Raw genomic sequence first — 27,998 nt, 5'->3', positions numbered from 1 at the left:
CTTTTAATTATTATAATAATTTATTACAGAAGTGGTACAAAGAAAGAAAACATTCATCTGACATAGTTTAGTTAAAGAAAAATTAAATTAATGAAAAAATTAGTTTAGAATAGGCATAATAAATGTGTAATTCAACATTTTTCTTCTTCTAGACCATGCTTGAAAGCTAGAAGAACAGGTCTCTCCTCTCCACCATCCTCCTGGGTTGTATTCATACGTTTTAGGCATTCCAACTTTTCTGCAGTTAATATATCAACATAAGACAAGGTAATAAAGTCATCCTTATTTACAGAAGTATACATAGGTTTTTTTTCTTATTGTATGTAGCCATGAACTTATGGTTCAGACGCACACGGAGATTGGACGTGAGGTATTCTCTGATGACAACTAAACCGAGTTCGTTATCTATTTTCAGTAAACTTAGATGATTCTAGCTATTTCATTATCAGATTTAAGTAATGGGATGGAAAAAGAGCATTTTTTCCACCCTTACCCACCTCTTCGAATAATTTATATCCCCTAGATGCTAGGGGGGGGGGGGCAACCCTTAAAGTTTTGAGACAATATTAAGTTAAATATCTCTTATATAAAGAAATTAAATCGACAAAACTACAGCATTGTTTTTAAAAGTTTGTTGTTATACGTATAAACACTTTCCTTATAGTCCAGCATACAAATCATAGCGGTGGGGTCCATAGACTCGCCTAAAAAGATAAATATATACAGAGAATGTAATTACACCAGATATAAAGTATAACCAACAAGAGAAATAAATCTAAAATAACACTGTGGGCATATGGACAGGTCATCAATTTTACTATGTTGCCCCCAACGACAGCTGAACTATGTGTAGGTTTTGTGATTTTTTTCTCGAATTAATTTCATTATTGGTATAAGCTTTAATTGCAATGATATTAAACATTTACTTTTCATATTTAAAGAAATCCCTTATTGATCGAAAGAAAAGAAAATTGAGAAAAAGATACCTAGTCTTATTGATTAACCTTAAAATCCGTGGTGTGTAAATAAATTAATCAATATATTTTTTGCAGCTCTTATGCTCTAAATCCTAGCTTGTAGCTAGTATTTCTGACAGACAGACAATTATGTATAAGGAAGCAGCGTTGCGGAGCCGTTTGATTTTGGTGCGGCTCCGGCTACGCGGAGCCGTCTGTGATGATGGCGGCTCCGACCTAAAATCAAGAAAAACTCGACATATTTTTTCCCCCACGTTTATTTTTGACTTTTAAAGGTTTTAAAAGTTCAATTTTTGATAAAAATGGACTTGAAAAACTTAAAAGGGGCATTTGCACATGACAAAACAGAGTTACCAAATTATAATTTATAAAAATCTCTTTGTTTATCTAGTCCGGAGCCGTTTTTTTAACGAAAGTTACGGCTCCAGCTCAAGCAAAATATGGCGGCTCCACGGCATCCGGCTCCGGAACACTGGTAGAAGTGTAGAGTAACTATGATTATGAACTTATGGACAATACAAAATTCTTACCAGTGAAAAACTGGAGATCCTTGAACTTGCCGAGCAGACCCTTGAATGCCTTGTTCACGTTGGCCTTGAAGTCGGGGATCTCATCCTTTCTGCCCTTCTCCTCCAGGTACTTAATCACCTTGCCCATGTACACCTTCAGGTAGTCAGTGAAGTCTTTCTTGCTGCCGAAGCCTAAAAAGTTTTAAATCTACGTAGAAAAAGATAAGTTAAAAAACTGATGTCTTTTAGAGTTAACAAATGACTATCCTTTCGTGAACAGCATACAAGCCTCATAGAAATTATTTTCTGAATATAGCGAGCTAACCAATCGAAAAACCGAAGAAAAGAAGTATCCTTTAATGTGAAGAAGTAAAGTTATTTTTGAATGACGCTAAAGATCTCGGAAAATAATAGTCCAAGGTGGTTATTCTTTTCAGGTAGGCTTAATAAATATCTTCGTGTGGTTTCAGGCTATCTCTCTTGCCAACCCTACCATCTCCTAGATGCTAGGGGTAGTAATTGTATATTTTGGTATACCTGTTTCTTGAAGCCTATGGTTGAGAACAATGTCAATGCCAGAGACGGTAGCAGTATCAGTTCCTGTGGCATGGTGAGTCATAAATAGCGCACAATTATATCATTACTATGTCAGAATCAAACCAATTTTTTTTTGCAAAACTATTCTACCAGTGGCGTGCAAAGAAGAGGTGTGTGAAGGGTGAAAAACGGGAAGGCAAACCTCTCAAATCTTGAGAAGAGTGTTAACACACCCCCAACACAACTCTTTCGGACGCCAGTGAAACTTAATTAAATTGAAATTTAACGGAACCTGGAAAAGTATCTAATCCAAAATTTTAATCATAGTACTGTGGGGCAAATGTTTGGGGAGGGTACCACTACCCTCCCAAGAGAAATTGCCCCTAGAAAAAATTCCCCACCCAAAAAAATTAAATAAAAAATGTGGTTTTTACTTAAAAAGAAATCTAATTTGAAAAAATAGGTTTTGTATTCAACGCCCCCCTCCTCTAGTGCCCCTAGAAGCCTCTAAGGGCGTAGCCACTAGTTAAAAAAAAAGAATAAAACATATCTTTTTATAACTGTTACCCAAACAGCAAAAAAATGAAAAATTATGTCGCGCTATACTAGTGTAATTATCTAGGGACAGAAATTATCTAAATTTTATGTGAATTTGACTTTAACAAAACATTTAATTGGTTACATATTCCTAAATTTTTGTATATTATACGTGTATGTACAGTAAGGTCTCATAGGCTGCATGACCATTCGCATCACATTAAAACACAACCCCTTTATCTCCCATAACAAAAAAAAAGTATACATATTTTTCAGTATGGCTTCGAAACCGATCAATATCCGCTGGATTAGCCATACTGTAAAATCATGTATCGTATTACAGACAATTTTTCACGAATATAAAAATCATAAAATTAAGATAAGTTTAGTTGGCCCGAGCCTACGGCCCCTCAGTTTTAACAAAACTGGTTCATCGTTTAATATTTCATTTTATTATCCGCGGAAATCTGACTTTAATACGATGCAATAAAAAAAAAACTATTAAAACTTGGGATTGGGTATAATACATCCCTTTCTTTAGGGGCGCATCCCCTAAAATCCAGTGGCGAAGCAACCCTACAATATATAAATGTATGATCACCATTCCTTCATCCATCTCTTCAGCGCTGGCATTAGATCCCTCCAGCTGAATGTCTCCCTCAGTACGGGTCACGTGCTAAAATACAATCAATAAAATATATAATCTAGTCTTCACGAAAACCCTGCAAAATTACTACCATATTTTTTACTAGCGGCTTTGCCCCTAGTCTCTAGGAGCTTTAAAAAAATGATGTATGGGTTTCATTACATCTTCTATTACCTACCAAGCCGAAAAAATGACAAATGGGTCGCCACTTTTTGCGAATAAATGGCGGATTCGCAAAATATATGCGAAAAAAAATTCTTAAAAAGGGGAGGGGTATTTGTAGCAGGGTGTCGGAGCCGTTTAATTTTGATGCGGCTCCGGCTCCGCATCTGGAAATACGGCTCCGGCTCCTACCTTAAAATTAATATATCAACTTTTGTTCATTATTGAAATTGATATAATAAATTAAATAATATAAAATATTTTGCTTTTATTTGATTAAAGCTATATAAAGAGATAAAATCAACCTTATTCGACGTTCACTCAAAGCCCCAAAAATAATGGACTTAAAAGTGTATTAAACTGTATATAAGACATTTGCGAATATATTGATACCATTAATTTGCCTCTTGAATCAAAAAAAGTATGTTTTTTTTAATATTTTTCTCTTGCTACAAATCAAATTTCAAATATGAGTCACCAAAAATCCTAAACTAATTTTTGCTCTAGAAGAATCAATTTTTGGAGTTAGAAAGTGCTTAATACCTCATTTTAATCGCCTGGCATTGCTTTATAATATATAGGAAATAACTTGGTTGTTTATAGAACAGCTGACTAAAAAATCGAGGTTTTGTGATAAACCCACTTTAGTTGTTGCTCCATTAATGATATTTTTTTCCCCAATTTTTTTGGCTGTAAAGAAGCTTTATATATTCATACTAGGTTGATCAAACTTCTTGGGGCAAAGCCCCTAGAAGCTAGGGGCAAAACCGCTAGTACTTTATAAAATAGTAAGGTTTTTGTCTGAAGCTTAAAATCTCAATAACTTCTGAACTGACTGAGTTCTCCCGTTATGGGATGCTTTCCATAGGTCTGTGGATGGTTTTAGCCTTTTTTGGGGTTTAATCCTTGGTTTGGTTTTTGGCTATTTTTCTCAACCATTGATTTGGCCCCTGACGCTAGTGGCGCAACCGCTGGTTTATTCAGGGATTAGACAATGCCCTATAGATTGATGAACATCCCAACGAAGACACAACGTTTGAAACGTTTGGACACTCAACTTAATGAACTAAACAATCAACCTTTATGAAAGTTCCCATAGATGTTAAGCCAACGAATAAGAATACAGTATTTAAATACTTTGGATTGGAAAGTAGCGAATAAAAAGAAGAGTTTTAACTACAGGGAGGAAGGGAGGGGACAATGGGCTGTTTAATACTCTAGTCCCCAAAGTTTTATAATAAGTCTTATTTGTTGACTTAACAATTTTGGGCACTTTCATTTAATTGTTTAGTTCATTTAGTGAAGTGTCCAAACGTTTCACTACAAATTTGTGTATCCTAATTTGGGATGTAAATATATTTATAGGCCATTGTCTTATCACTTTAGGTCCCTGTTTTAACCTTGTGGCGTATTTTATTAGTGTTATGGTTGCATATATTCATAGACATTCAGTGTGCACATCATGTAACAAAAAATTTAATTTTATTTCATCCGATAATATGTATGTACTAGAGTTGGCTCGATATAATTATCTCCCTATTGGCTAGTTTTCTATATGCATATATATTTCTCAATAAATCTATTTTCCTCACCCGGCATTACTATCTAAAAGAAAGTAAATATTTAATAATTTAAATGATTTTTAAAAGATTTTTTTAAATTATATTTTTTTCTTTACATTACCATCACCAAAGGGTTAATTATGATGATTACAATTTTAGTTTAATATTTGAACACACAAAATGTCGCCACAATCGAATTCTTTTAAAACATAGTTTTCTTAAATTTATCATATCATAAATTTAAATTTTCTTTTTTATGATTAGAAATTAAATACATCAATATAAGGTAAATAGCAACATGAAATGAAAAAAATGAATTTATTTTTAATAAAGTAAATAATGGGTCTTATCGTTCTGGGCAATGAGAGTTTATTATGGATTATTGGAGCACTATGAGTTTTAATCATATATTCCTTGGAAAACTTGAGCTCGTTTATAGACATTTATTTCCTATATAGATCTGACATGGATCTTGAAGCAATTAAGCAGGCGGTTTTGTACATGTTAAAAATTGGAAGATTTCATTAAATAAAAGTAATCGCAAATATACTTAGTAAATAACATCCACCTAAATTTGACTTTTGGTATTTTATTTATAACATCACCAGAGGGAATTGAATTTTGGAAAAAAATATCAATTTATATTTTACACTGCTATGCATTGTTCTTGTTCTTGTTTCTAAAAAATATTTATATTATTAAAAAGAGAATTATTTAACGCTTCTATAGGTATGTTTATCATTTTTCTAGGCTAAATATAACTATAATTACACCATTTTAAAGTTAGACATCATAACATATTAACACAATTATTGAATCGGTCTGTATTATTAAGCTGGCAACCCTTAAAACAGCTGCATTTCATTATCGTATTATATAAAGTAGTAAGCTTTTTTGTCTGTAGCTTAAGATTTCGATAAAGTATAAGGTTATTTTACTAATTTCCTTACTCCTTTAATTACAGAGCTCCTAGATGCTTGGAGCGCAGCTGCTAGTAAACAAAGAAAGTAAAACGATTCCTAAATTATTGATTTACATTTTTAAAAAGCAAAACCTATTTTATAATTAGGATGTGTATATCCATGCCATGGTTAGCTCTTTTTGTTAATTCAGGCGTGTTAGAATTAATCTTAAATGTTGGAAGATGATTTTTGTAGCAGTAAGGTACTTAGCAACTTTAAAATCATCACTTTATGTAAACGGATGTCCAGGGGGGGGGGGGGGGGGGTAGGGGGTTAAGGGTAATTAATTAATTTGGGGCAACCCCATAATTTTTAAATTTTTAATTTTTAACCTTCCCCTCTCCTCCCCATCCCCCAAAAAAATATAAAAAGCTTTGACGTCATTGCCTCTATGATATAAAGATTACCCCCACAAAATGAACATGGGGATGCCCAAATTTAGATATTTCAATTTCCCCCCCCCTTCCCCCAAATCAAAAAGCTTGGACATCCTTGATTATTAGGGTGGGTTCATATCGGAATTAGACAAAGCGGGGATATGCAACAGATAAAATTAACCTTAAAAACATTTCTGACCGAAAAAGAATTTTAAGATATTGAGTTTTAGAACACAACCACTTAAAAATATAATTCATTACTTATTAGTATGCAAAGACGACATTTAAAATTTTTTTGAATCAGAACTATGGCTTCATGGTGCTCCCTGGAAAGGCCTTGAGGAGCTGAATCAGGAACTTTTGTCCGTTTCAAAATATCTCGTTCCTAGCCTTAGAAATCACTAAAAAACCAAAATTTTTAAAGGTTTATTGAGAATTGTCCAATTTGTAGAGGTTTTTTAGATTTTCTCAGGCTAGGAATGAGATTTTTTGAAACGGACAAAAGTTCCTGACTCAGCTCCTCAAGGCATTTCCAGGGAGCACCATGAAGCCATAGTTCTGATTCAATAAATTTTTGAATTTTTGACTCTTATTTACAAATAGCTATACAATTGAATGTCTGGTCGTCAGCGGTTTTAAGACTAGGAATAAATTTTAAATCATCCAGAGGTGTATTATATCTATATAAATTGAGTGCAGATCCCCGCTTTGGCCTCAGAAAAAAAATGTCCAAAATTGACCCACCCTATTGATTATGTAAGCTCATTTAAAACATACTGAAATCAATTTGTGTACAACAATTATCCTATTTAGTTTTTTAGTAGCGAAGCTACTCTTTAATTCAAAATATTTGTCCGTCCGTTGTCTGTCCATTCATCTGTACGTCTGTCCATTGGTATGTCTGTCTGTCTGAGACTAAAAGAGGAAAACGTGATTTTCTCGGCTTCTATAAAAGATAGAAGGCTGAAATTTTCATGGATTGAATATTCTCTCTCTCTATCAATACTCCATATTTTCATCAAGTTTCATTAGGATTTGTCAAAAAACTGGGGTGGTCTATATTAATTCCTACATTTCAAGTTTTCTACTCCTATTCAAGATAGATGGTTGAAATTTTCAGGGATTGAATACTTTGATATTCTGCATAATTTTATCAAGTTTTATTAAGATTTACTTATTTGGGTTCTACCTCAAACGTAGGAGTCCCAAATGTCGGAGTGGACAAATGCAGGAGTCCCAAACATCGGAGTGGACAAACGTAGGAATGGGACAAACGTCAGAGTGGACAAACATGAGGTGGACAAACGTCGGAGTAAAAAACATTGGAGTGGACATTGCTTAAATAAAACCTAGGAGTGACTGCTATTTTAATAATATTACAATTATCAAAATTTTTTATACCTCTGTCTACAAAATAATGACTATGGCTGCAGCGCTCGGCCCCCTAGCCTATAACCTAACCTAACCTAACTAAGAAAAGTAACGGGACAAAGGGGGGGGGGGGGGGCTGTGTTTGTATAAAAAAAAATCAAAATTGAAAAAAAAGTTTGGGACTCCTGTGTTTGTCCACTCCGATGTTTGTCCCAAAAATCCTGCGTTTGTTTGCTCCGATGTTTGTCCCACTCCTGCGTTTGTTCCACTCTGACGTTTGGGACTCATGCATTTGTCCCTCCAATGTTTTTCCACTCCTACATTTGGCATGGAACCGATTATTGGTTGGGGTGCTAGTTTGATTCCTAGATTTTTAAGTTTTCAGGATTTTCTACTTCTATTAAAAAAAATTTAAAAGGCTGGGTTTATACCCCCCATAATATATTATAGGGGGTGATTACCCCCATCCCTAAAAAAAATTACCCTTTTACAAGCACCTCCCCCTGGATATTCCTGCACTCCCCCTTGTAGTGACTAGGCCAACTTCATGGTCTCTGGTTTCAGGAAGCCCATTCAATTATGAGAAGTTCACATTATAATAGCACTCTTATAGCATCCTCTCTATTAGCATTACATGTGTAATGCATTATAGACAGACAGATAGGTATTGTGAGGGATCCTACACTTTATAACACCTTGTTTTGCAAGGTAAAAATTGTTCCAATAGTTCTTGATATTGATATTTTATTTAAAATTACAATAACTTGAATATAATGATGTTTAAAAAATACTGAAATTATAGTTATATTTAGACTAGAAAAATGATAAACATACCTATAGAAGCATTAAATAATTCTCTTTTTAATTATAAAATATTTTTTAGAAACAAGAACGAGAACAATGCATAGCAGTGTAAAATATAAATTGATATACTATCCAGGGACCTATAAGAAGCTTCCATAAAACAGAGAACTCAATAGGTACTGTAATTGTTGAAATCTTAAGCTGAAGACAAGAAAGCTTACTACTTTATATAATACGATAATGAAATGCAGCTGTTTTAAGGGTTGCCAGCTTAATAATACAGACCGAGTCAATAATTGTGTTAATATGTTATGATGTCTAACTTTAAAATGGTGTAATTATAGTTATATTTAGCCTAGAAAAATGATAAACATACCTATAGAAGCGTTAAATAATTCTCTTTTTAATAATATAAATATTTTTTAGAAACAAGAACAATAACAATGCATAGCAGTGTAAAATATAAATTGATATTTTTTTCCAAAATTCAATTCCCTCTGGTGATGTTATAAATAAAATACCAAAAGTAAAATTTAGGTGGATGTTATATGAATATATAAAGCTTCTTTACAGCCAAAAAAATTGGGAAAAAAAATATCATTTATGGAGCAACAACTAAAGTGGGTTTATCACAAAACCTCGATTTTTTAGTCAGCTGTTCTATAAACAACCAAGTTATTTCCTATATATTATAAAGCAATGCCAGGCGATTAAAATGAGGTATTAAGCACTTTCTAACTCCAAAAAATTGATTCTTCTAGCGCAAAAATTAGTTTAGGATTTTTGGTGACTCAAATTTGAAATTTGATTTGTAGCAAGAGAAAAATATTAAAAAAACATACTTTTTTTGATTCAAGAGGCAAATTAATGGTATCAATATATTCGCAAATGTCTTATATACAGTTTAATACACTTTTAAGTCCATTATTTTTGGGGCTTTGAGTGAATGTCGAATAAGGTTGATTTTATCTCTAAAAGTAGAAGGATGTGTGTCTATTTGTTAAGTAACAATAGTTTTTCAGTTTATTATATGGAAATAGACCGTTGCCAAATTATATTATTACTTTAAAAAATCACTTTTAGCTAATCTGGAGCCGGAGCCGTTTTTAACGAAAAATACGGCTCCGGATCCGGCTCAACCAAAAAAGTTGCTGCTCCCGGCTCCGAAACACTGAATTTTTTAGTTTCTTGGGAGGGATTTGGTTCAATGGTTACCGAGATCTTGAGGAACAGACGGACAGACAGACATCATTCTACATTGTGTTATAGATGGTATCTTAATTTTTCTCATGGTTTCTTCCGTTTAGAGGTTAATTATTGACAAAAGGGCATAAAAAGCATATGAATAATATTAAGAAAAATTCATTTGGTTATATAAAATAACAAGGATGACAACATCCATAAGAGCGAAGCACTAAAACGGTAGGACAAACACTTGTATGGTGTCAAGACTGGATAATCAGAATATAAATGTATTAGAGTCGAAGCAAAATTGTAAATAAATTTGTTCAAAAACTGCTTTATACAGGATAATGTTTATGGACATACTTACATTTTTTAGTACTTGATTATACAGTTGCTTCGTTAATAACATTATAATTTGTTGTCCCAGGAATCAATATACCAAAAATAAGATCAATCGGATAATTACATCACACAAAAATTGTTATCAAAAGTAAAAAAAATCAACATGTTTAAAAGGGACGTACGGACATTCTGGTAATGATTGTAGAGTTGCTACGCTTTCTAAAATGTACCTAACTACTAATGGAATCACCATGCAAAGTTTGAATAGATAGGATTCTAACATGCCTAAATTAACGAAAAAAGCTATCAGTTACGGACGGACCCTATTTATAGAAAAGCTTCACTTTTAAAAAATTTGGGTGAGTGGAAAAATACAGAAAGTCTATCCCCACTTAGGCTCTTAAACCCCCTAAAAAAAGTCCTAACCTCAATTTTCTCAAAATTTACTTGATCAACATTGCAGATTTTAGGACTAGAGATAAAGTTTCTACAAAACTTAACACCCCAACCCCCTGGGGAGCTAAATAATCTCAAAATAACGTAAACTAGCACGTGCCACTTCATGAACCATGCACAAATTATGGATTTAACCTTTTAATGATCTGAACCAACTTTTTTTTATAGTAGTCGACCCCCCCCCAAAAAAAAAAATAAAAAAAATGAGATATGAACCTAGCCTTAATTTTATGAGGAACCAGTTGATAAACTAAGCAGATATTTTTAACTAAGTTTTATGCATATAAACCAACTTTGGCGAATACTTGAGTTTGTTGTAACTTAAGGCTTATGTCACTGACCGCTTGAGTCCAAAACATCTACTTTGTTGATGAGAGTTTAGGAAAATTAAGGATTGGTTCAGAAGTTTATATCCATAAACAACACGTCTAAAATAGCTGAACGGTGAAGCAAGTTGGTTCCAGAGAATGTTTAAAAACTAAAATAACGAGGAGCTACATCAAAATAATATTACTGTATATATATTGCTTTCAGGAATTAGGAGATGTGTTTCACCTAAACAAGGAGTGGGGGGGGGGGAGTTTGGACACATTTGCGTAAACCTGGTGCATAGGCTCAAGACTATAGTTAAGATAAAATCATTCTTATGTGATAAATTTCACGAAGTTTTAAGATTTTTTTGATAGGCCTACAAGTGGTCTCTATACAGGTAAAAATGAAATTTTTTTTTTTAAAGAGTAAGAGGTCAGCTTATAGAACAATATGCAGGTTTTTACTTCAAATATGTGAATAACATTAAAATAGATGCATATTGGTATTATAAGTTGACCTGTAATTAATTTTTTTTTTTCATTTTTACCTGTACAGAGACTACCTGGAGGCCTGCAGTCCAAAGATAAAGCTTAGGCACAAGGTTTATGCAAATGTATCAACCACCCCCCCCCCCTTTAATCTTACTTTACGTTTCCCCTTTAACTAAATCATTAGACCAGTTTCCATTATACCTTTAACTTCTCAACACTAAATATCTATAGAAATTGTATGATTTTCTATCTAACATCTATCTAAATAAGAATGAAAATCATAAAAGCGAAGCATTGAAAAATATTTTTATTCAATGTGTAGGGTTAGTACATGAAGGTTTAAAATGGACGTTAATAACTCGCCTAAATATAGAAAATCCTTGCTTACAAAGATATTTTATAAGCATAACTATTGTATTTGAATATTTCCTCTATACAATACATAAATTCATAAATATCTAGGTACAACTAATTTGATACCTAAAATACTAACAAATAGAACAGCTACGCTACTAAAAATAAAGTCAATGGTCGAGATTTATTTAAGACAGAATAAGAGTACAAAGATTAAATAATTTGTTGGAACAGCAAGCTTGTTACATCACCTGAAATAAAATAAAAAGGATTAGATTGTTTAAAATACTGGCGGTTACGGCCAAAGAGGACAGGGGCCTTTGAAGAAGTCGGGGAGTTAATATTCGATCTCTTATATTATTTTCGTTCAAATAAATAGATACAAAATTACTTAAATCTTACAAAAGATTTTTACATTATCAGGTAAAATGACAATTCCAGCAGGCTAAACTAACAATACCTCCATCCACTCTTTTTACCAGGAACTAAAAAGACTATTGTAACGTTCTTTAACGACTTAACCATTCTAGCCATTATATAGTCAAAATTTAAGTCTTGGTAACTTGCTCAGTCGAACAACGAAGAAGGTTATTCGTGCAGTCTTGCCAGTTTTCAATAAATTTTCATTATTTTTTTCTATGGTTGAGTTAAAAGGCGTTTTACTAAAATACCTTAGGTGTCAAGAGCAAATGAAACGTAAACTATTAGAAAATTAGATTTGTCTTAATTTAATGATTCTTAATTGATTTAAGGGGGAGGGGGGTGCTGGAAGCTCGTAGATATCGAGCAACATAGACCAAATATTGAGCTAGAATTTTCAATTTTCTAGTCCAATATAAGGTACTACAAATAAATGAATAAATTATTTTTAGAGTAGGTAAAATACACTAAACCCCTGCGTGTCACCCACCTAGCCAACTAAGGTAGGCCTCTGATTTGCTGAATCATTTTAAATAATGTATGAATAGAGACTAAAAAAACCCAATTCCGTAGGTTTTTCTTACCTAACCTAACAAAAATATTTGGATTTAATTACCATTTAGAAGTAGTATATGTCAGACTAAGCGTATATACAAAGTTTCAATATTCTAGCTCAGTATTTAGTCCATTTTACTCAGTTTACGAGCTTCCGGCACCTACCCCCCCCCTAGATATACCACACTTTTCTGGGATCTTGCTGAGTCAAGTATCAACTGTTGGGAATATCAAAGGATGACTCCATGCAAAATTTGAGCCGGATCCGGCCAAAACCGGCCGTGAATTTTATGAAAAACCGGTTTTTTCCGGTTTTTAGGGGGTATCTGTAAATCGATTCAGCTGGAGCAAAACCAGTTAGAGGTACAAAAAATTTTACTTCACATGAAATTTAGCCAATGCAATTGCCTACAAAAATGTACTTAATCATCAACTTGATTGGACAACTCTTTCCCCTCCTAAATGTCCATTAAAACCTCGAAAACGGCAAAAATCGCCAAAAATCACGCCTTCGGCGGCAAATAACGGCTAAACGGTCAGCCGGAGGCGAATGAAACATAAATAAAGAAATGTCTGCCTCAAAAAGTTGTTCAACATCAAAGAGATGCTTGAAGTCTCTAAAACGACTCCTTCCCCTCCTTTAAGGGGAAAAACTGAAAAAACGTGATTTTCAAAAGTATGCCCACTTCGTGGGTGTGGGGGGCACTGAACCCGTCACCCCAAGGTCACCAAATATAAAGTCTAGGCGGCCCACAATGCTGAATTTTCACCAAGTGAAAGTCTTGTGTCATTATCTCTTATGAGAAAAAAGTTATTAATTAATTAAAATTTCAAATTGTGATTTTTTTATGGATTTCTTTGATGAAATGACAGGCTGGTCAATTTTTAGGCCATTTTTTGCGGTTTTTGGGCCGTCACGCCCAAACGGTTTGAGATAATCTCACGGGACCTTTTGCCCAACCTAAGCCTGGTTATTTGTGAGGTCTAGGAAAAAAACCAGACTTACGCAAAAGATTATAATTATAATCTTTACACAGAAAAATGGCACGAGGTGAGGGTTTGAGGGGGCAAAATGAGCCGACCAGCGATTTTTGACGGCACGCAGTGACGTCGTGCTTCATCCAATCCGGGATTTTTTTTTCTTAGACCTTACAAATAACCAGGCTTAGGTCGGGCAAAAGGTCCCGTGAGATTATCTCAAACCGTTTGGGCGTGGCGGGCCGAAAACAGCAAAAAATGGCCTAAAAATTGACCAGCCTGTCATTTCTTCAAAGAAATCCATCAAAAAATCACAATTTGAAATTTTAATTAATTAATAACTTTTTTCTCATAAGAGATAATGACACAAGACTTTCACTTGGTGAAAATTCAGCATTGTGGGCCGCCTAGACTTTATATTTGGTGACCCTGGGGTGACGGGTTCAGTGCCCCCCACACCCACGAAGTGGGCATACTTTTGAAAATCACGTTTTTTCAGTTTTTCCCCTTAAAGGAGGGGAAGGAGTCGTTTTAGAGACTTCAAGCATCTCTTTGATGTTGAACAACTTTTTGAGGCAGACATTTCTTTATTTATGTTTCATTCGCCTCCGGCTGACCGTTTAGCCGTTATTTGCCGCCGAAGGCGTGATTTTTGGCGATTTTTGCCGTTTTCGGGGTTTTAATGGACATTTAGGAGGGGAAAGAGTTGTCCAATCAAGTTGATGATGAAGTACATTTTTGTAGGCAATTGCATTGGCTAAATTTCATGTGAAGTAAAATTTTTTGTACCTCTAACTGGTTTTGCTCCAGCTGAATCGATTTACAGATACCCCCTAAAAACCGGAAAAAAACGGTTTTTCATAAAATTCACGGCCGGTTTTGGCCGGATCCGGCTCAAATTTTGCATGGAGTCATCCTTTGATATTCCCAACAGTTGATACTTGACTCAGCAAGATCCCAGAAAAGTGTGGTATATCTACCCCCCCCCCCCTCTTTAGTAAGGCAATCAAACGCAAATAGGCGGGATATAATATTTTCGACGGGTGCGGCGGTAACTGCCCTGCCAAATGTTAACTTTCTACTCCTATTCTAAAGACTTAGAACACTTGAGCTTAAGACAAACCAGGAAGAAAACCTACTTTAATACTAAAACAAGGTTTGTTCAAATATATGTAGCTTAATAAGTTAATATTTAAAGAAATAAGAAGTATTTAACGTAAAAATAAGATTTTTAAAATATTTAGAGTAAAAATTTATGATGGTAACCTATAATTTGATTCAGGGTTTCGGATCCGCATTGATTGTATGCGGATCCGGATCCTCAAAATTTGGTCAGTGACAATAAAAATAAAATCACCAAATTTATCAAAACAAATTTTATTCTTTAATTCGAAGTCAAAAATAATTTTAATTTTCAAGTCTGAACCTAAACCTGGCTCTCATCAAGAGAATGTCTGAGATTTTATATAAATTTAGGTAGATTTTTCCATTTTTTCCGCATTTTTTTGAGTCCAAGGATCCGGATCCGAAACCCTGATTTGATTATATTTGAATTTTCGAGGTTATATCTTATTTGGAATAGGCACAGTTTTAAGAGACATTTTCAACTAGTTGATTTAATCCTATTAAAAGTAGTACCTAATGTATTTATTTGTCTATGGCTTAAAATTACGAAAACTACACAAGTTACAGTTTATGGATGCTTTCAGAGGTCCTAGGAAGATATTAGGGGGGAGGGGTGAGGGTAATGCAACAATCTCGTAATCAATGCGCAAATTGGCACTTAGAATCCGAATTACTGGGTGAAATTTGGTAGGAGTTATCCTTGGTAGGTCTATTTGTCTTAATCGAATAAAAAATGGAAGAGTAAAGGCTAACGGCTGCCGGCTCAGCTGTTTGGTCCGTTTTTTAGGGAAAAATTGTTGATAACACCAATAAACTTTTTAAAAATTTCTAGTATCAGCTGCTTACCAGCTAGAACCGACTAATAAGAGGTAGTACAAGCTATAAAATGCTAAGAGCAGGGTGCCGGAGCAGTATAATTTTGATGCGGCTCCGGCTCCAGCTCCGGCTCCTACCTTAAAATTAATATATCAATTTTTTTTCATTATTGAATTTGATAAAATAAAATAAATAATATAAAATATTTTGCTTTTATTTGATTAAAGCTATATAAAAGTAGAAGAATGTGTGTCTGTTTGTTAAGTAACAATAGTTTTTCAGTTTATTAAATGGAAATAGACAGTTGCCAAATTATAATATTACTTTAAAAAATCATTTTTAGCTAGTCCGGAGCCGGAGCCGTTTTTAACGAAAAATACGGCTCCGGATCCGGCTCCACCAAAAATGTTGCTGCTCCCGGCTCCAGAACACTGGCTTAGAGTATCTTTTTTATACCAAATAATTTTAAACTACCAATCATTCAAAAAGTTCCTACATAAGGGGAGGGGGGAGTTTTGACACATTTGCGTAAACCGTGAGTATAGGCTTTATCTTTGGACTGAGAGGATAAGTTATTAGGGATAAAATCATTCTTGTATGATGAATTTTCCCAAGTTTTAACATTTTTTGGATAGGCCTCCAGGTTCCGGAGCTCTAGGCCTCCAGGTGGTCTCTGTGTACAGGTAAAACTGATATTTTTTTTTAGAGTTAGAGTTAGAAGTCAACTTATGAAACAAAATATGCATTTTTTCTTCAAATATGTGAATAACATTCAAAAATATGCATATTTTGTTTCATAGGTAGACTTCTAACTCTTAAAAAAAAAAAATTTATTTTAATTTTTACCTGTACAGAGAGGACCTGGAGGCCTGCAGCTCCTGAACTTGGAGGCCTATCCAAAAAATCTTAGAACTTGGAAAAATTCATCATATAAGAATGATTTTATCCCCAATAACCTACCCTCTCGGTCCTAAGATAAAGCCTATACTCACTGTTTACGCAAATGTGTCAAAACTCCCCCCCCCCCCCTTAATTATGGGTTACCCTGAAAATAGTTATAAAAGCCGAGCCGCCAGCCTATACTTTTCCATCTTATTATTCAATTTAGGGAAAATAGACCTACCAAGGATTACTCACACAAAAGGGGGGGGGGGGGGGAAATGTGGTGACTCGTGCCACGACATACCAGCAATTTTATTTTGGGTGCTACTCCCGTAGTTTGAGAGATAATTGGGTGAAATCTTTTGGGCTGGGTCACTAATTACCCCAACTAGAGGTATCTTTCAAAAAACAACGGCGGCGGGTCCGCCGCTCCCGCCGTTCGCCGCCATTTTCCGCCGCCGCCAAAAAAATTTTTTTATTGCATTTCTCGCCGAATTAGGCAATTTGGAATCATTTGAGACCATGTTATTTTTTTCAAAAATTTTTCCCCTTATAACCAACACTGCAGGGGGACTTAGTCATTTTTTTCAATTTCTCGTTTATTAAGGTATATCTTAAATTCAGTGCCTCTCATAAGCTTTTAAAGATATTGAGACAAAACCTTTTGAGGTAAATCAGTAAAAAATATTTGAATAAAAAATGGCGGCGATACCGCCGCTCCCGCCGTCCACCGCCATTTTCCGCCGCCGCCGCCAAAATTTTTTTTATTGCATTTCTCGCCGAATTAGGCAATTTGGAATCATTTGAGACCATGTTATTTTTTTCAAAAATTTTTCCCCTTATAACCAACCCTGCAGGGGGACTTTATATCTTAAATTCAGTACCTCTCCTAAGCTTTTAAAGATATTGAAACAAAATCTTTTGAGGTAGATCAGCAAAACAATATTTGAATAAAAAATGGCGGCGATACCGCCGCTCCCGCCATCCACCGCCATTTTCCGCCGCCCACAGGACGGCTTGTAAGGGGAAAAATTTTTGAAAAAAATAATATGGTCTCAAATGATTCCAAATTGCCTAATTCGGCGAGAAATGCAATAAAAAAAAATTTGGCGGCGGAAAATGGCGGTGGACGGCGGGAGCGGCGGTATCGCCGCCATTTTTTATTCAAATATTTTTTACTGATCTACCTCAAAAGGTTTTGTCTCAATATCTTTAAAAGTCCCCCCGCAGGGTTGGTTATAAGGGGAAAAATTTTTGAAAAAAATAACATGGTCTCAAATGATTCCAAATTGCCTAATTCGGCGAGAAATGCAATAAAAAAAATTTTTTTGGCGGCGGCGGAAAATGGCGGCGAACGGCGGGAGCGGCGGACCCGCCGCCGTTTTTTTTGAAAGATACCTCTAGTTGGGGTAATTAGTGACCCAGCCCAAAAGATTTCACCCAATTATCTCTAAAACTAAGGGAGTAGCACCCAAAATAAAATTGCTGGTATGTCGTGGCACGAGTCACCACATTTCCCCCCCCCCCCTTTCATACTGAAATTTGGATTCAAAGTACTATTTGCGCATTGATTGCGAAATGGTTGCATTAACTCCCCCCCCCCCCCCACACACACCTTTTATCTTTAGATTTAAGTAATTAGTGTATTTTCCGGATCAACTGCAGTTCACGGTAAAATATTCCTGGTAACGAATATTTAAAAATCTATGAATTAAGTCTGCTGAACGTACAGATCATACCCGCACACCGTTTTAAGCGGCATAAGAAGTACCACAAATAATCTGGAATGGCCATAAATCAATAATGCACATTTATCTCGTAATGCAGCGAAATGCGCGAAAGACATATTCTACGCGTTTTTTCTTCAGTGAAGCTATCCCTGTGCATCATTGGATCCTGGCTGTTCCAGATTATTTATAGGGCTTTTTATGCCGCTTAAAACGGTGTGCGGGTATGATCTATACGTTTAGCAGTTGGGCAGCTAGCAACCTTTAAATTTTTTGGAAATATTAGTTACTAGGAATATTGCTGCAGTTAATCCTTTTTTTTTCTTACTTTTCTAAACCCCTTTGATAAAAAGGCCCCTAGATAAAATAGGCCAAAATGAATATTAAGATAGAGTGAATATTCAGTACATACAGAGGTCATAAATCTTAAGAGCATTTAATGGAACTGTAACGTTGACAACTGAAAGATATTGAATCTCTGCTTACCTAAAATGCGTTTAGTTTTTTAGCACTTCTCCTCCTCTAAGCCATCCTTAAAAGCCAGAAGAACAGGGTGCTCCTCTCCATCGACCTCCTTGTAGTCAAGGATCAAAACCATGGCGTCAGGATCCATAGATTCACCGGTGTAGAACTCGAGGTCCTTAAATCTGCCTAACAACTCCTTCATAACTTTGTTGATGTTGGCCTTGAAGGAGTCAACCTTGTCACCCTTGCCATTCTCCTCCATGTACTTGGTGACCTTAGCCATATAGCCCTTAAGGTAGACCATGTAGTCCTTCTTGGAGCCGAAACCTGAAAAATAAGAATATTTAGCAAACTGTTTTAGTTGCTGCATGCATTTTGGAGATACTGAGTTGCATCGGTGTGTGCATTCCCTTAATATCTTTAAAGATTACATAAATATATACAATCCCACTATCAAAATCTAAATATAAAACACGTTGCCTTACGTTTCAATAGTGTATTCAGCATGAAGGAAAAAATTATTCCATTCCTTGGGAAAAAAAACTAAGAGAGGATGGGACGCGTTAAGGGAAACTAAAAAATATTCTGCAAGGGAAAAAATTAATCTTGTGTAGAATTTGCAGGCACTCCTGTTTAAGTTTTAGGGGGGAAAAAATTGGAAATTGAAAAAATAAAATACCTGAGGCTACAAGTCTGTGGTTGAGAACAATATCAATACCAGATTCAGAGGCCTCGTCGACACCCTCAGCTGCCTCTTCAGCGCTTGCATTAGCACCATCCAGCTGTACATCACCAAGAGTACGGGTCACGTGCTGAAATTAATACAAATTGTTATTATAAATACAATGAAATTTTGGGTTGGTAAAATACTTTCTCGTATTCATTCGAATCCGGTGGACAGGAACCGGTTCTCATGAATACGGCACCTCGGGGCTAAAAAACTGGTTTTAATCTTATACTTGTACATTCTATATCCGCGGAAAGCCGTTTATAATACGATACGAGAAATAACTATTCTCGTATTCATTCGAATCCGGTGGATAGGAACCGGTTTTCATTCATACGAAAAAACTATGTCTAGCATCGTATTATATCCAGCTTTCTACGAATATAGAAATGTACAATCATAAGATTAAAACCAGTTTAAGCCGGTGCCCTTGGCACCTCGGGGCTAAAAAAAAACTAGTTTTAATCTCATAATTGTACTTTCTGTATCCGCGGAAAGCCGTTTATAATACGATGCGAGAAATAACTATTCTCGTATTCATTCGAATCCGGTGGATAGGATCCGGTTCTAATCCATAAAACTATGTCTAGAATCGTATTATATCCAGCTTTCTACGAATATAAAGATGTACACCTCGGGGCTAAAAAAACTGGTTGTAAACTTGTAATTGTACATTCAATATCAGCGGAAAGCTGTTTATAATACGATGCGAGAAATAACTATTATCCATTATATCTCCTTTACAGAAAAAGTCATAATTTTTCAAACCTTTAAAATGCTTATTCATCCTATCATATTAAGTCCTTAACAAAATGTATTACATTTATGTAATGTTGCACATACGGGAATTGTTTTCCAATTCATTCAGTTAATTAAGTGATCAAAGAAAAAACTTAGTTTAAGAGAAAATTTCAATATCATCGATATTACGAAATTAACTATTACTATAGGTATAAGAACATAAAAAAACTAAGCAATTTAAATAAGATAAATACGAAACCTGAGATGGGTTCTTAAAAAAATTGCTCCACTAATCGCTTAGTGGGTTAAAGTTGTCTTCGTGAAAAAACCTCCAAAATCACATAAAATCTACAAAAATTAAATAAAATCTTATGTTAATAACCCTTCTGTAATTTTGTTTAACTTTTGTAGATTTTTATTGTGATTTTGGTTGATTATCATGAAACTAATTTAGTCCCACTAAGCGATTAGTGGGGTAAATTTTGTATAAGAATCCACTTCTGATAAAAATAAAATTAGAATTGTTATTAGGTACTAAACACTATTAGAAAGCACTATAATAACGGAAATAGTTAATCCAAAAATATGCAAGACATTTCTTAATTAGGAAAGCAACAAGGGGAATGTTTAAACGAACATATTTCTTTACTGTCAAATAATCACACAATATGTGACTAATACAATTACAGATTAATAAGCAATACACAATATTTTTTAATGGCGAAACTAATACACAATTCTAAACGCCCGTCTGACACAATTGATGGGCAAATGATATAATTTCATGTCAATATCTACTTTATTTTGGAGCATTAAAAGTAAAATCAATTTTAGGTATGGAAAAAAAAGGCTTCAATTATTTCTTTAATTTAACTCTAATATTTTTTGCTTAGCTACTTATAGAAGTAATTATAATTCGAATATAATAATAAATTAAGAAAAAAGGGATTTTTCAGAAGAAACCTTATTAACGCGAAAATATATGTTCTTGAGCTTGTTATATTTAGCTTATTCATGAAAATATTTAGCCCATAAAATGCCTTTAATTCTCAAACCACACTCCGATCACGATAAAATGTTCCTTCTGATAGTCCCTTTTTAATAAAACATGTAAAATGCATGTAACATGTTAGTTAAATATCACAAAACACAATTTTTTTAACTAGATTATCAAAATGCTAGTCTAATAATTACATTAGTATAACACATTTTATTAAGTTTTAGAGTTAGTTAAAAACTTTTTGAAGGATAAACGAGAGTCCATTTCGTAACATCGCCCAATGTGGGGCGATTCGTCGCATTTTTGAAATGGCTTTATATAGGTTATTTTAGGTTATATTGGGTTAGGTGATTACCCACACAGGGTTAAGGAGTCCAAGGATCCGGATTCGCAAAAAAATGCGGATCCGGATCCTTGGACTCAAAAAAATGCGGGAAAAATTGAAAAATCTACCTAAAATCTAAATTTATATAAAATCTCAGACATTCTCTTGATGGGAGCCAATCTTTAAGGTTTAGGGTCAGACTAAAAAATTAAAAGTATTTTTGACTTCGAATTAAAGAATAAATATTTTTGAAAAATTTGGTGATTTTAATTTTATTGTCAAGGATCCGGAACCGGATCCGCACTGACCAAATTTGGAGGATCCGGATCCGCAAAAAATCAATGCGGATCCGAAACCCTGCCGAAGGGGCTAGAAATAGGAGAAAAGCTACTGTGATAAATACGAAGAGTCGCCCCCATAAGGTGAGATGTTACGAAAGGGACTATACCTGAATAAACTACACAGACAAAACACACTAATAAAATATCAGATAATTATAAAATCTAATCTTATCAAAAGTTAATATAAACCCTAGTAGTACAAAATGATAAGGGGGGGGGGGGGGGTTTAATGCAACCATCTCGTAATCAGTGATTAAATGGCACTTAGAATTCGAATTTCGATCTGAACTTTAGCATGAGTAATCCTTGGTAGGTCTATTTTCCCTAAATTGAACAAAAAGTTGGAAAAGTAACGGCTGGCGGCTCAGCCGTTAGCCGTTTTTTGCCTATTTTCAGGGTAAATTCATCATCAATTACGTAGGAATCAACTTTTTAAAACATATTTTTTGTTTAATTCGTGTTGAATGATAGCAATAACCATTTTTAAAACTTCTACAGCTACTGTCTAAAACCGTTTGATAGCGTTCATGAGTTGAAAAGAGTATTATGTGAAGATAGGTTTCGTGAATAATTTACACTACAGATATCCAAAAAATGGCAATACGGCTGAGCCGCCAGCCGTTAGCAGTTACTTTTTGTTCAATTTAGGGAAAATAGACCTACCAAGGATTAATCATGCAAAAGTTCAGATCGAAATTAGAATTCTAAATGCCATTTAATCACGGATTACGAGATGGTTGCATTAACCCCCCCCCCCCCCTAGAACGATAATATTTTCACTGATAACTTAATAGGTTAGTATAAACCACACAAGTTCAATCATGGCAGATCTACGGTCATTGTTATAGATTGCCACAGTTTGTTAAGAGTGACACACAGATATAGGAATCTGCACGCATTTCTACCTCTCAATGTACTACAATCCACTTGAAACTATCAGCTACTCTAATCGCCTGTAACAAAATAACATATTAGGAGAAAAAAAATATGACAATCTTGTTCTCATCTGTTTAAAAATGTCAGAAACTTTAAATACTTATATGAGAATATCCTTCAGTTATCAGGTTAAGAGTTATCAGCAACAAAACATAAAATAAAATAACCACCTTTCAAATGTAGTCCATGGTGAAATACTTCCCAAAAATCATTTCATCTTTACAGGATTTTATTTGGTTTTTCAGTACAAGCCGGATATCTCTATTTCACTTTATCGCCTGTAAAAATTAAAAGAATAATACAAAATAATAACAATTCTTATATTCTTTTTCCTAAAATTTGTCAGACTCGTCTTGAAACACTTATAATTGGATGTCCTTCAGAAATCAGGTAACAGTTATCATCAGCTAAATAAAATAAACATATGAAGAGAAAAAAAACTACCTTGTATTTATACAGTCAATGGTGAAAAACTTCAAAATGGTCATCTCATTTATAGGATTTAAGATGGTTTTTCAGCAAAAGTCTGCAGATTTGATAACTCTAATGCCTGTAAGAATTAACAGATTAAGAAAAATAATAAAAAGTCTTGTATTATCATCTTTTTAAAAATGTCAGTGTCTTGAAATACTTATAATAGGATATCCTTCAGTTATCAGGTTAACAGTTATCCTCAGCAAAATAAAAGAGAAAACATAAAATATGAAAGGATAACTACCTATGCAAGTCCATGGTAAAATACTTCTACATGGTCATCTCATTTATAGGATTTGAGATAGTTTTTCAGCACAAGTCGGATTTCTTGATTTCACTCTAATCGCCTGTAAAAGTTAAAAGATTAATACAAAATAATAACAATTCTTATATTCTTTTTTCTAAAATTTGTCAGACTCGTCTTGAAACACTTATAATTGGATGTCCTTCAGAAATCAGGTAACAGTTATCATCAGCTAAATAAAATAAACATATGAAGAGAAAAAAAAACTACCTTGTAATTATACAGTCCATGGTGAAAAACTTCAAAATGGTCATCTCATTTGTAGGATTTCAGTAAAATTCTTTAGATTTGATGACAAAAACCTGCAAAAATTAACAGAATAAGAAAAAATAATAACAAGTCTTGTTCTCATCTTTTTTAAAAGGTCAGAGGGTGAAAACAATTATAATAGGATTTCCTTCAGTTATCAGGTTAACAGTTATCATCAGCCAATAAAAGAGAAAACTTAATAGGAAAAGGAAAACTACCTTATATGAAAGTCCAAGGTAAAATACTTCTAAATGGTCATCTCACTTGTAGGATTTTCCAGTAAATTCTTCAGATTTGATGACTAATACCTGCAAGAATTAACAGAATAAGAAAAAATAATAACAAGTCTTGTTCTCATCTTTTTAAAAATGTCAGGGTCTTGAAATACTTAAATTAGGATTTCCTTCAGTTATCAGGTTAACAGTTATCATCAGCAAAATAAAAGAAAAAACATAAAATATGAAAGGATAACTACCTATGCAAGTCCATGGTGAAATACTTCTACATGGTCATCTCATTTGTAGGATTTGAGATAGTTTTTCAGCACAAGTCGGATTTCTTGATTTCACTCTTATCGCCTGTAAAAATTAAAAGATTAATACAAAATAATAACAATTCTTATATTCTTTTTTCTAAAATTTGTCAGACTCGTCTTGAAACACTTATAATTGGATGTCCTTCAGAAATCAGGTAACAGTTATCATCAGCTAAATAAAATAAACATATGAAGAGAAAAAAAACTACCTTGTATTTATACAGTCAATGGTGAAAAACTTCAAAATGGTCATCTCATTTATAGGATTTAAGATGGTTTTTCAGCAAAAGTCTGCAGATTTGATAACTCTAATGCCTGTAAGAATTAACAGATTAAGAAAAAATAATGACAAATCTTGTATTCTCATCTTTTTAAAAATGTCAGTGTCTTGAAATACTTATAATAAGATATCCTTCAGTTATCAGGTTAACAGTTATCCTCAGCAAATAAAAGATAAAACATAAAATATGAAAGGATAACTACCTAACATGCAAGTCCATGTTGAAATACTTCTATATAGTCATCTCATTTATAGGATTTAAGATGGTTTTTCAGCAAAAGTCTGCAGATTTGATAACTCTAATGCCTGTAAGAATTAACAGATTAAGAAAAAATAATGACAAATCTTTTATTCTTATCTTTTTAAAAATGTCAGAGGGTGAAAACAATTATAATAGGATTTCCTTCAGTTATCAGGTTAACAGTTATCATCAGCAAAATAAAAGAGAAAACATAAAATATGAAAAGGAAAACTACCTTACATGCATGTCCATGGTGAAATACTTCTAAATGATCATCTCATTTGTAGGATTTCAGTAAAATTCTTTAGATTTGATGACTAAAACCTGCAAAAATTAACAGAGTAAGAAAAAATAATGACAAATCTTGTTCTCATCTTTTTAAAAATGTCAGAGGGTGAAAACAATTATAATAGGATTTCCTTCAGTTATCAGGTTAACAGTTATCATCAGCAAAATAAAAGAGAAAACATAAAATAGGAAAAGAAAAACTACCTTATATGCAAGTCCATGGTGAAATACTTCTAAATGGTCATCTCATTAGTAGGATTTCAGTAAAATTCTTCAATTTAATGACTACAACCTGCAAGAATTAACAGAATAAGAAAAAATAATAACAACTCTTGTTCTCATCTTTATAAAAATGTCAGAGGGTGAAAACAATTATAATAGGATTTCCTTCAGTTAGCAGGTTAACAGTTATCATCAGCAAATAAAAAGAAAACATAAAATAGGAAAAGAAAAATTACCTTATATGCAAGTCCATGGTAAAATACTTCTAAATGGTCATCTCACTTGTAGGATTTTTCAGTAAAATTTTTCAGATTTGATGACTAATACCTGCAAGAATTGACAGAATAAGAAAAATAATGACAAATCTTGTATTCTCATCTTTTAAAAAATGTCAGGGTCTTGAAATACTTAAATTAGGATTTCCTTCAGTTATCAGGTTAACAGTTATCATCAGCAAAATGAAAAGAGAAAATATAAAATATGAAAATGAAAACTACCTTGTATGAAAGTCAATGGTGAACAACTTCTAAAAGATCATCTCATTTGTAGGATTTGAGAAGATTACAGTAAAATTCTTCAGATTTGATGACTAATACCTGCAAGAATTAGCAGAATAAGAAAAAATAATGACAAGTCTTGTTCTCGTTAACAGTTATCATCAGCAAAATAAAAGAAAAAATAGAAAAAGGAAAACTACCTTATGTGCAAGTCCATGGTGAATTACTTCTAAATGGTCATATCATTAGTAGGATTTCAGTACAATTCTTCAGATTAAATGACTACAACCTGCAAGAATTAACAGAATAAGGAAAAATAATAACAAGTCTTGTTCTCATCTTTATAAAAATGTCAGAGGGTGAAAACAATTATAATAGGATTTCCTTCAGTTATCAGGTTAACAGTTATCATCAGCAAAATAGAAAAACATAAAATATGAAAAGGAAAACTACCTTATATGAAAGTCCATGGTGAAGTACTTCTAATTGGTCATCTCATTTGAAGGATTAGAGGATTACAGTAAAATTCTTCAGATTTGATGACTGAATACCTGTAAGAATTAACAGATTAAGAAAAATAATGGCAAATATTATATTCTCATCTTTTTAAAAAATGTCAGGGTCTTGAAATACTTATAATAGGATATCCGTCAGTTATCAGGTTTAAAATTATCATCAGCTAAATATAATATTAACATATGTGAAGAGAAGGAAAACTACCTTGTATGTATAGTCCATGGTGAATTACTTGGAAATTTTCATTACATCTATGTAGGATTTGAGTTAAAGTTGGTTTTACAGCAATATACTTCAGATTTTATTACTCAAATGCCTGTAAGAATAAACAGTTTCAGACAAACAGTAAAAAATCTTGGGTTTTTAAATCTACCAATAGTCAGACTCGTCTTGAAACACTTTATAATAGGATGTCCTTCAGAATTCAGGTAACGGTTATCATCAGCCAAATACAAAAGATAAATAAATATAAAATTAAGTACCTTTAAAAGCAGACCATGGTGAATTGCTTCCAACCAACAAGTTATTGCGTCTTCAATATGCTTGAATTTCATTTAACAGCAGAGGTCTAAGCTTCAGATTGGGTTTGGATTAGATTACGATTATCACAGAAACATTTTCACTAGCAGAGTTTATTTCACATGTATATTCAACATGCGATATTATCACCATTCTCATCAGCTTTGACAAATAAGGAGTAAAACATTATCTTTAAATCACATTTAACACATCTATAGTATGTGTATATAATAAAAACCTAACTATCCATTATATTTCTTACCTTGCCGTAGACCTCATACAGGCAATCATCGACCAGCTTAACTTTGTAAGTGTCTGAGAACAGCTCATCCCCTACAATAAAACATTAATTTTAGACCTGCCACTCTTAAAACACATCATAATATTAAAATTACGCAATTGATCACAGTTGGAGATTCATATAATAATACCACTAATTTGCAAGGCACACATAATTAATTGACTAGCAGGCAAATGAAAAGCATTACAAATAAGAAAAAGGAAAAAGACCGGCATAAAAGAGAAATTTAAGCTTAATATTCATTAGTAAGAATCTAATCTTCAATATCTTTAGTAAGAGCACATAAAAACCCACAGGGACTAAGAGTATTTCAAATCAACTTGGCTTTTGTGATAATAGAACTATTTTAGACATAATTTTTGAGATAATAAACAATGGACACGCCCTAATGTCTCATAATATAAAATATTCCAATATTAAATATTAATAAAAAATGAGCAAATATCAATTATTTACCTGAGAAAACATCCTTGAAGATCTTCATTTTAATATAATATATAAAACTATCCTAATATTCAATTAAAATAGAGAGGGAGCGTGTATATCCCAGCAAGGATCCACTTGAAAAGGAAAGATTAAACGTGGAACTCTCAGAACATAAACTTTAAAATTTAAAATTTTACGGGGCATTGCGCGAGATGGAAATTAACATTGTTGCGGAAAACTTATCATTTTAGGGACTAATTCATATTTAGGGCAGATGACAATTTATAAATAATAACATTTATTAAAAAATGCTTTAAAAAATAATTTAAAAGGACATCAAATTTACTATAAATTGAATATGATGACACATAAAATTGTAAAAGTTCTGAAGAAAATCAAGTTTGAAAGGATTACCGGAAATTACGACATGAGCCGACTTGAGCAATCTTCATGTTACCAACTAAATATTTGTTAAACCATCTCATTATATAAATAATTTCTTTTTTTTTATATTTAAGAAATCA

The 27,998-nt window shown here is 33.4% G+C and overlaps 1 protein-coding gene and 1 long non-coding RNA gene across 9 annotated transcripts; both read right to left on the bottom strand.

The window, feature by feature from the left end:
• Position 1: 1 nt before the first annotated feature.
• On the bottom strand, positions 2 to 27,845 carry Tctp (translationally controlled tumor protein). 2 transcript variants are annotated; one of them, XM_080150933.1, is made up of 7 exons: positions 27,505 to 27,804; positions 27,010 to 27,080; positions 3,169 to 3,236; positions 2,024 to 2,088; positions 1,508 to 1,678; positions 660 to 704; positions 2 to 202 (listed from the first exon to the last, which is right to left on the bottom strand). In XM_080150933.1, the coding sequence occupies exons 1-7, from the start codon at positions 27,530 to 27,532 to the stop codon at positions 132 to 134; spliced, it is 519 nt and encodes a 172-aa protein (XP_080007059.1). In that variant the 5' UTR covers positions 27,533 to 27,804; the 3' UTR covers positions 2 to 131. The 2 variants fall into 2 exon arrangements, with proteins under 2 accessions (XP_080007059.1, XP_080007058.1); XM_080150932.1 differs by lacking the exons at positions 2 to 202; positions 660 to 704; positions 1,508 to 1,678; positions 2,024 to 2,088; positions 3,169 to 3,236 and adding exons at positions 11,755 to 11,835; positions 18,574 to 18,879; positions 19,232 to 19,364 and having other exon boundaries at positions 27,505 to 27,845.
• On the bottom strand, positions 19,365 to 26,971 carry LOC145311900 (uncharacterized). 7 transcript variants are annotated; one of them, XR_013876828.1, is made up of 18 exons: positions 26,711 to 26,971; positions 26,433 to 26,544; positions 26,166 to 26,263; positions 25,913 to 26,001; positions 25,713 to 25,811; positions 25,452 to 25,542; positions 25,198 to 25,285; positions 24,941 to 25,029; positions 24,668 to 24,770; positions 24,394 to 24,499; positions 24,125 to 24,227; positions 23,868 to 23,957; positions 23,611 to 23,702; positions 23,341 to 23,443; positions 23,067 to 23,172; positions 22,793 to 22,900; positions 21,794 to 22,639; positions 19,365 to 21,332 (listed from the first exon to the last, which is right to left on the bottom strand). It is a non-coding gene; the product is annotated as an uncharacterized LOC145311900 (long non-coding RNA). The 7 variants fall into 7 exon arrangements; XR_013876830.1 differs by having other exon boundaries at positions 19,365 to 21,257; XR_013876826.1 differs by having other exon boundaries at positions 19,365 to 22,639.
• Positions 27,846 to 27,998: the final 153 nt, after the last annotated feature.

The sequence above is a fragment of the Acartia tonsa genome, chromosome 2 (genome assembly GCF_053477335.1).
Source record: "Acartia tonsa isolate MP-2025a chromosome 2, ASM5347733v1, whole genome shotgun sequence".
Lineage (NCBI taxonomy): Eukaryota > Metazoa > Arthropoda > Copepoda > Calanoida > Acartiidae > Acartia > Acartia tonsa.
The sequence above is the reverse complement of the archived record's forward strand: the minus strand, read 5'-3'. Positions and strand labels throughout refer to the sequence as shown.